The 9,863-nt window shown below is 47.6% G+C and overlaps 1 protein-coding gene across 1 annotated transcript; it reads right to left on the bottom strand.

Annotated features, from left to right (window-relative positions):
• Nucleotides 1-1,197: 1,197 nt before the first annotated feature.
• Nucleotides 1,198-3,346, bottom strand: LOC121580159 (cornifelin homolog B-like). Its single transcript, XM_041895217.2, has 4 exons — nucleotides 3,243-3,346; nucleotides 2,823-3,055; nucleotides 2,310-2,446; nucleotides 1,198-1,888 (listed from the first exon to the last, which is right to left on the bottom strand). Exons 1-4 carry the CDS (start codon nucleotides 3,275-3,277, stop codon nucleotides 1,757-1,759), a joined length of 537 nt encoding a protein of 178 aa, XP_041751151.1. The 5' UTR covers nucleotides 3,278-3,346; the 3' UTR covers nucleotides 1,198-1,756.
• Between the last annotated feature and the right edge of the window lie 6,517 nt (nucleotides 3,347-9,863).

Genomic DNA, 9,863 nt, shown 5'->3' with positions numbered 1-9,863 from the left:
ACCTCCTTTTCTTCCCACGTCATACGCTTGTGAGAGGCTGAACGACTGAGACATGCTCTGTAGGAGGGATGGTATGGCAGACAAGGAGTGTAAGGAATGTCAATAAATCCAGGGTCCTACTTCACTTAAAGCTTCCTTTAAACTGAATTTGAATACCTACAAGCAGGAGCGGTTATGCCAACAATAGAAGCCTTCATAATGGTTTCACTGCATGGAAGGGAAACATTGAGACCGTGTGTGTAAAATATAAAAAACATTAATTTAACAAACCTACCATGCTGTGAATGTATGAGAAGACTACACAGGGAGGCTGGGTATGCATCTACAGTATCACCGCTGTTGTTGTTTTTCCCCTTTCCTCTCCTCCCTCTCCTCTCATAATCTCCTGGGCTCTGCAGTGGTTTGGCTCCAGCAGTCCCAGCCCCCAGGGGGTCTCACCACAGACCAACAGCTTCACCTGCACACCTGGTGCACCAGGCGGGAGGCACACACAGCCTTCCGTTGCCTGCAGAAGCCCAGGAGCAGCAGTACAGAGCAAAGTACTGCAGCTCAGGCAACACTGCCATCTGCTGGTAGTTATATGTAAATGGAGTTGGGCTGATGACACAGTCACTAAGGCTGTCCATCTGGCTAGAACCAGATTGCCATTAGACTGAGAAACCTTTTCCATAATGAGGGCATGATGCTGATCATCATTAGAGGATAGAGTCTGCTGAAATCATAATACTGTATTAGCTAACATGTTACTATCATCAAGCTACTGTCACCATGCTCCTAGCTAGCCATCCTCTTCACAGGCTGTCATTCATGCATATTTAATCTGGGACCATACAAAAGGTCAGGGGTCAAGCAAGGACTGCTGTTCTACTACAGGGAGATTAAATGCAAAGGATTATTGGATACTCACACTACCTCTTATGAACTCACTCACTTGGATCAATGTGCTTGTAGTATAGACTTTAAAAATGTGTTCCATATTTGATGTATAATGCTGAATGAAGCGATAAACAGCAGTTAACAAATTGCATATTCAGCCTTTGGATACATCCCAGCTTGGTGCTGGTTGGCATTTGAGATTCAGAGAGGGACGTGCAAAATTAGCTTACCGTGATTGTCAGCCGCAGGGTAAGGTCAGAGATAGAATAATACAATAATAATACAAATATGCAAATAGGTTTTATTATTTAATGGCTTAGCCTACATGGATTGTTCATACACTTGGTTAGGAATTTAATTTACTTTACAAACATTTATGAAACATTGTCTGGTAAAGTAGCTCTGATGTTCCACATACTACATGGGCTCAAATACTAAGCCTACTCCAAGTCTCCATCCCCAAATACATTCTTAACTTAATTCTTAACTTAACCAACTTTATTTTACATATGCCGACTCATCTTTAACAGGGATGTCCTCAGAAACCCTAGGATGATCACGAGGGCTCTCATAAGAAACCAAATGGGCACCTGTAGTCTGATGACCCCCCCCATAGAGACCTTTAATAATCACCATCTGGATGGATGTGACATAGTAATCTGTAATAGTAATCATAGTAATCATCTATCCATCCATCCATCTGTGACATAGTAATATGCAGACACCAGTGATGCACAAATGAAATGACATGAGCCTCTGAAGGTTCTATCCACAAGCAAAGTTTGTTATAGGTACCAAGGTTAGGTCATGAATATTTTAATATGAATAAGATGTGGTCTTAACCTGGATGAATGAACCCAGTACACAGACAGCCATGTTGTCAGGAGCACTCTAGTGCAGTGGATACCTGGTAGTTCTGGTTCTTCATCCTCCTCTTCATCTCTCGGATCATCTGACAGATGGCCAGGGGGTAACAGCCATACAGCGTAGTCCAGTGCTCACAGACGCTGCCCTGCGCGCACACACACACACACACACACAGACAGACAGAACAAGGGGAAGTTCACATCTGGTCTCAGGCAGGGGTCTTTTTTGGGCTGCAGAACAAAATGTGGTGTCACTGTCATTTACTGAGTCTTTCCATAACTAATCAGAAACAAATCGCCCACCGCATGCCATGCAGAATAAAAGATGGTGTACAGTCACAGTTGGGTAGACAGGAGGAAAGTAAATGTGAGCGACAGTGACACACATATCATTCGTTGTACAATAATTTGTTGTACATGATGTGCAACCAACATCTCTTGAAATAAACAGTGATCCTGAATTGCTCTGTGAGAGAACACTGCTTTGGTCCCCATGACACCAGCAGGTCGTTAATGGATTCTAATAACACCCATTAACCCTCGTCATTATTGCGTAACAATCCTCACCCGTATCTTGTATCTCTCCCTGATGCCCACCCGCATGGTGAATGTGGAGCCAGGGAGCAGACACAGACACAGACACTCCCCGTACTGGTGGGCCAGACTCAGGTCCAAGCAACAGGGCACAAAGGCCCCTAAGAGACCTGGGGAAAATGAGAGCGATACAGGGCTTAGGAAAACTCTACTAGGTTTAGTGCAATGCAATCTCCACAAGATAGTAGCAGTCGGTTACGGAAAACTTTTCTAATTTGAATACATGTTTAGCAGCCCTACAGAGTATTGTAGATTGATATGGTATCATGCAAGAGAATTGTAATCTTTATGAAGTATCCTCTCTTTAACATTGGGCAACATTGAATTTCCTAAATTAACATAGGTAGAGTGTAAGCATCACTATGTAAGATAGCAGTATAGCCATCCACCATCTGACTATTTCAGTATCCCAAACCGGTAACTGTGACTTTTACACTTGAATGTGTACAATGCAGTGAAATAAGCCCAAAGCTGTGTCTGCCTCACATGTGGTCCTGTCTCCACACACGTTGAACAGGCTACTGCTCCAGTCCCCTCCCGTCTGAGTGATGGTGGTCACTGTCGTCGTGGTTACCCCCAGCCCAGGCTGCGTGAGCACAGGGAGTTTACCTGCACTCTGTGGGTTCCAGCTTTCTGTTCCTACGTCCCAGCCCCCGGCTTCCTCATCCTCCTCATCACCTGGGGCCTGCTGCTGTGCCACTTTGGTGACTGGTGCACAACTGAGATAAAGAAGAAAGACGGGGACTATAACATGTAGAAATTAATGTAGGCTTAGCAGTATTGCAATGTGGCTCACATAGGGCAAAATAAATACACATAACACCCGTAAAAGGGCTTAAGAACATGTTGGAATGATGCATTACACCCAACAATGGTGATCTCTACTGATAAGGGCCTAACACTTACTGGTCTGTGGTGACTATGGCTGTGGTATCCTCCATGCTGACAACTGCTCCCTGCCAGGGAAGGAAGGGGAGACTGGGTGAGCTTCCCACTGAGATGGGGTGTGCTACTCCAGAGAGGGCTGGAGCTCAGCGGCTGCTCTGGGAAGATAACACATTTTGGGCCTCCTCTTCTAGGGGCTCATAACGCCCTCTTATTACAGCATGCGGGCTGCCACAGCAAACAAGGACAGAGCTGGCCTGTTCAAGTCCGTCTGGAATGGAGCCTCTAATACAAAGCGCAAATGCCAGACCACCACAGTGTAGGGGCCAAGGCCAAGGGCAGGCCAGCCAGCCAACGGATCAGTAAGTTCATACCCCCAACAGAGAGAGCACTCACCCAGAGAGAGAATACTCACACATGCATAAACAGGTGACAACAAGAAAATCACTGTAAAAGAAAAGGCAACACTTACCCCAATCACAGACAACAGCAACGTGCTACCGCCCAGTCCTGGAGATGCACACAAGTGAGCTGTTATGGTTGCTGTCTGGCGCACATTGACCTGATCACTTCTGCGTTTGTGGTGCACAGTGTCTGTATGAGAATCGGCCAGGGGAGGCTCGTGGTAAAATAAGAAACGTCTCACCTGGTTTCTCTGAACAGCCGAGAACATTTCCTGCTGAGTGAGAGCAAAAAGCAGAACGTCTATTGTGTTTATAGAAACAGAGGCAGACTGTGTTTCAACTGCATGACTGATTTCCAAGGGGGATTTAATTAGCGGTGCTCATACTGCCAGTAGATTGGCTACAGTCCATTATAGAGATGTTTTTCATGTGATTCACGCCAAACTGGTAACCTAGAAGAACACTGCAGAGGGAGTTTAATGTGGCCGTATGTCGCAACATGAATGAAAAGACAGAGATGCAGCACCCAAATACATGAAATATGTGTTTATTTAACTTGTGGTTCACCTTGGAAATGTACTCTATTTCAGAGACAAACTCTGAAAATTATGCCAGAATTTTTTTGTTGACACATTTGTGGGAATAATTAATTGTATGTGGTAGTTACTGGACCTATAAGTACTGCTGAAGAGACGTTCAGAAGACACCTTTGCATGGAACCACTCAACATATGACTACAAAATATATGTTTATAGTGGAAAGCAGTGGTATAAAGTACTTAAGTAAAAATACTTTTAAGTACTACTTAAGTTGTTTTTTTGGAGTATCTGTACTTTACTATTTATATTTTTTCCTAATGAAAATAATGTACTTTTTACTCCATACATTTTCCCTGACACCTAAAAGTACTCGTTATATTTAGAATGCTCAAGCAGGACAGAATTATGGCACCTATCAATATAACACTTTGTCATCCCTACTGCCTCTGATCTGGCGGACTCACAAAACACAAATACTGTGTTTGTAAATGATGTCTGAGTGTTGGAGTGTGCCCCTTTATGTCCGTAATTAAAAATAATACGAAAATCGTGCCGTCTGGTTAGCTTAGTATAAGGAATGTGATGTATAACATTTACTTTTACTTTGTACTTTTACTCAAGTATGATAATTTAGTACTTTTTCTATCACTGTACTTAAGTACATTTAAAACCAGATACTTTTAGACTTTTACTCAAGTAGTATTTTACTGGGTAACTTTCACTTTTACTTGAGTCATTTTCTGTTAAGGTATCTTTACTTTTACTCAAGTATGACAATTGACTACTTTTTCCACCACTGGTAGAAAGAGACTGTAGGCAGAGGTCTGTACAGGTACGCTTTAGAGAAGCTTTATTCCGTCCGTACTTTAGCATATAATGGCAGACACTGAGCCTCTGAAACAACATCATTACATTTAATTTCACATAAGATGAGAGGACGAAAGTACCCGTTCTAAATCATTACCACTTCAATAGAAAAGTTAAAGGCAAGACTCCTGCCTGGCTATACTCCAGAGCTGTGCATGTTTTCTACATAGACCTCAGACTCAGTAACATCTACAGCAGGAAAATACTGTCTTGTCATTCTGCTACAAGCCCCTGCTGTTCAGTCCCACCCTTCTACACAGAGAGCAGGACCCTGTTCAAATACTATTAACATGCATCCTTCCTACATTCCTAGAAGGCGATATCTATGAGACTAGATGAGCCCTTGTCAGACCAGTGATATCCTCGAGGATGGAAGGAAGGAAGTATTAAAACAGGCCCCAGACCTGTGCTATTGTAACAGGTAAACCCGGGTGTCTCCTATATCCATGCTGAGGCCGTTGTCTGTCATGAGGACCTTCCTGTCGGCCAGGCTGATGCTGAAGGAGGACTTGTCACAGATGAGTAGCTTACCGTGCTCCTCCATCCCCAGGATGGGCACCCGGCAAGGTCCCAGGACCGGGTCCTCAAAGCGCATCAGCTTCACTTTGGACAGGTCTTCAGGGGGACAGAGGGGACATGAAGACTTGTGGGAGGTCAGGCGCTATGGTTACATTGCAGGGTTAAACAGCAATAACCTTGTGGATGCCTCACTTCAGTCAAGTCTGCAGGACATAACAGGGGACGTGTGTTGAACCGCAGACTAAAACAACATAAATCTGCTAATTGTATGATGAAAAGCTACTGTATGGAAACTATACTCATCTAAACGACTACTAGACTTAAACAATTTGCACATCTTAAGGACAACGTGTACACCCTCAGTAAAACTAACTTTGACATTTAACTAAGAAAATGGCAATAGGCCAGGGCAGGCAATACAAAAAAACATGATAAAATATGGTTCAATTACACGGTATCAATAGGAAAGTCACAAGGTCTTTAGGGGCTTAATAATGAATTAGTCTATTGGCTTTGGATAGTCTGCGGATGATGCAGTCTCTGCTGTCGCCCTGTCTGATGTCGATGGTGAAGAGATGGATGGGGGTTGACCAGGGACACTGCCACACCAGGCTAGGAGACAGCTCACTGGTCTGAACTATACTCATAATTCATCAAGCGTTGAAATCATTTCACAGACAGACAGACAGACAGACATGTGCACATTCAACATGGACTGATTACACACGTTTAGTGGTATCAGTGTTTTCAAAATAAAATAATGGATAATAAAGAGGTCTCTCTCGAAAACACTATGTGGCTGCAACTATAATGATGCTAATAGCATCTAAATTGTCCTGTCTGTTTCTCTGTATTGAGGGCTGAGCCAGCAACAGTAGTAACTAGTGAAATAACCGACAGACAGCTCTTAGTGGCAGGATGGCAGTTCAAACAAAAGGCTGTGTCTGTCCGTCTACCTCGGATCTGAAGACACTGAACGGTTTCCCCGGGCAACAGTCCTGCATTATTTTGTCATCTGCCTCTGATGCGAACACCACATCTATCTGATCAAGCTGGGAGGAGGAAGAAGAAGAAGAAGAAGAAGAAGAAGAAGAAGAAGAAGAAGAAGAAGAAGAAGAAGAAGAAGAAGAAGAAGAAGAAGAAGAAGAAGAAGAAGAAGAAGAAGAAGAAGAAGAAGAAGAAGAAGAAGAAGAAGAAGAAGAGAGAGATAGGGAGAAAGATTGAGGGAGAAACCATTAGCACAGTAGTTTAATATTTGATAGGGCCAGTGTGACATGCAGTGTGTTTTGAGCGTTGTGAATTCATACTGTGGGGAACAGACGACTGGCATTAGCCTGAAATCCTGTTGCGATTAGCGCTGCAGAAAAGTTACCCACATTACACATTCAAGGCAACTGTTGTTGTTTCAGTATAATTAAGACTGGCTAGAGATGGTATTAGTGTCACGATCGTCTGAGGAGACGGACCAATACGCAGCGCGTGGAGTGAACATGATGACTTTATTTAAATAAAAGCAACCACGAAAACAACAAACAAATGACGAATGTGAAGTCCTACGGTACACCGACCAAAAGGAACAAAAACCCACAAACCCAACAAGAAAACATACAGATTAAATATGGCTCCCAATCAGAGATAACGAGCCGACAGCTGACACTCGTTACCTCCGATTGGGAGTCTTAGACCAAACCTAGAAATACACACAACAGAACTACCAACATCGAAATACACCCAAATACCCAACAAAACAAAATACACCCTGGCTCAAATATCAAAGTCCATGGAGCCAGAGTGTCACAGTACCCCCCCCTAAAGGTGCGCACTCCGGGCGCACCAGCATACAGTCTAGGGGAGGGTCTGGGTGGGCGTCTGTCCATGGTGGCGGCTCTGGCCCAGGTCGTGGTCCCCACCCCACCTTAGTCACTATCCGCTTCCGTAGCCCCCCTCCACATGACCACCCCCAACTAACCCCCACTGGATTAAGGGGCGGCACCGGACTAAGGGGCAGCACCGGACTAAGGGACAGTACCTGACTAAGGGGCTCTGGCGGATCCTGGCTGGACGGCTCTGGCGGATCCTGGCTGGACGGCTCTGGCGGATCCTGGCTGGCGGAAGGCTCTGGCTGATCCTGTCTGGCGGAAGGCTCTGGCTGATCCTGTCTGGCGGAAGGCTCTGGCTGATCCTGTCTGGCGGAAGGCTCTGGCTGATCCTGTCTGGCGGAAGGCTCTGGCTGATCCTGTCTGGCGGAAGGCTCTGGCTGATCCTGTCTGGCGGAAGGCTCTGGCTGATCCTGTCTGGCGGAAGGCTCTGGCTGATCCTGTCTGGCGGAAGGCTCTGGCTGATCCTGTCTGGCGGAAGGCTCTGGCTGATCCTGTCTGGCGGAAGGCTCTGGCTGATCCTGTCTGGCGGAAGGCTCTGGCTGATCCTGTCTGGCGGAAAGCTCTGGCTGCTCCTGTCTGGCGGAGAGCTCTAGCGGCTCCGGTCTGGCGGACGGCTCTGAAGGCTCATGGCAGACGGGCGGCTTTGCAGGCTCAGTACAGACGGGCAGTTCCTGCGGCGCTTGGCAGACGGACAGTTCAGACGGCGTTGGGCAGACGGGCAGTTCAGACGGCGCTTGGCAGACGGACAGTTCAGACGGCGTTGGGCAGACGGGCAGTTCAGACGGCGTTGGGCAGACGGACAGTTCAGGCCCCGTTGGGCAGATGGCAGACTCTGGCCGTCTGAGGCGCATCGTAGGCCTGGTGCGTGGTGCCGGAACAGGAGATACCGGGCTGAGGACACGCATCTCAGGGCTAGTGCGGAGAGAAGCAACAGGGCTTGCTGGACCCTGGGAACGCACATAACGCCTAGTGCGGAGAGCCGGAACAGGGCATGCTGGACCCTGGGGACTCACATAACGCCTAGTGCGGAGAGCCGGAACAGGGCATGCTGGACCCTGGGGACTCACATAACGCCTAGTGCGGGGAGCCGGAACAGGGCATGCTGGACCCTGGGGACTCACATAACGCCTAGTGCGGAGAGCCGGAACAGGGCATGCTGGACCCTGGGGACTCACATAACGCCCTAGTGCGGGGAGCCGGAACAGGGCATGCTGGACCCTGGGGACTCACATAACGCCTAGTGCGGAGAGCAGCAACAGGACGCACAGGACTCGGGGAACACACAGGAGGCTTGGTGCGTGGTGTATGCACTGGTGGTAAAGGGGCTGGAGACACGCACCATAGAGCCAGTGCGTGGAGGAGACACAGGGCTCTGAAGACGCACTGGAAACCTGGTGCGTGGTGTAGGTACTGGTGGTACTGGGCTGGAGCGAGGAGGTGGTACCGGAAATACCGGACCGTGCAGGCGTACTGGCTCCTTGAGCACTGAGCCTGCCCAACCTTCCCTGGGTTGATGCTCCCCGTCGCCCGACCAGTACGGGAGGTGTAATAACCCGCACCGGCCTATGTGGGCGAACCGGGAACACCATGCGCAAGGCTGGTGCCATGTACGCCGCCCGAGGAGACGCACTGGTGACCAGCTGCGTGGGACCGGCTTCATGACATCCGGCTCAACACTCAATCTGGCCCGGCCGATACGTGGAGCTGGACTGTACCGAACCGGGCTATGCCTGCGTACAGGAGACACCATGCGCTCAACTGCGTAACACGGTGTCTGCCCGTACTCTCGCTCTCCACGGTCAGTCCAGGGAGTAGGCGCAGGTCTCCTACCTGACTTCGCCACACTCCCCTCTTAGCTCCCCAAGAAATTCTTGGGTAGTACCCACAGGCTTCCAGTCTTGCCTCCGTGCTGCCTCCTCATATCGCCGCCTCTGGCTTTAGCTGCCTCCAGCTCTTCACGAGGACGGCGATATTCTCCCGGTTGTGCCCAAGGCCCTTACCATCCAGAATCTCCTCCCATGTCCATGAATCCTTTATGGGTGGATATAAATCCTGTGTAGGTGGATCCTGTTGCCGCTTGACACGCCGCTTGGTCCTTTTATGGTGGGTTTTTCTGTCACGATCGTCTGAGGAGACGGACCAATACGCAGCGCGTGGAGTGAACATGATGACTTTATTTAAATAAAAGCAACCACGAAAACAACAAACAAATGACGAATGTGAAGTCCTACGTACACCGACCAAAAAGGAACAAAAACCCACAAACCCAACAAGAAAACATACAGATTAAATATGGCTCCCAATCAGAGATAACGAGCCGACAGCTGACACTCGTTACCTCCGATTGGGAGTCTTAGACCAAACCTAGAAATACACACAACAGAACTACCAACATCGAAATACACCCAAATACCCAACAAAACAAAATACACC

This window comes from Coregonus clupeaformis, chromosome 13 (genome assembly GCF_020615455.1).
Source record: "Coregonus clupeaformis isolate EN_2021a chromosome 13, ASM2061545v1, whole genome shotgun sequence".
Classification (NCBI taxonomy): domain Eukaryota; kingdom Metazoa; phylum Chordata; class Actinopteri; order Salmoniformes; family Salmonidae; genus Coregonus; species Coregonus clupeaformis.
The sequence above is the reverse complement of the archived record's forward strand: the minus strand, read 5'-3'. Positions and strand labels throughout refer to the sequence as shown.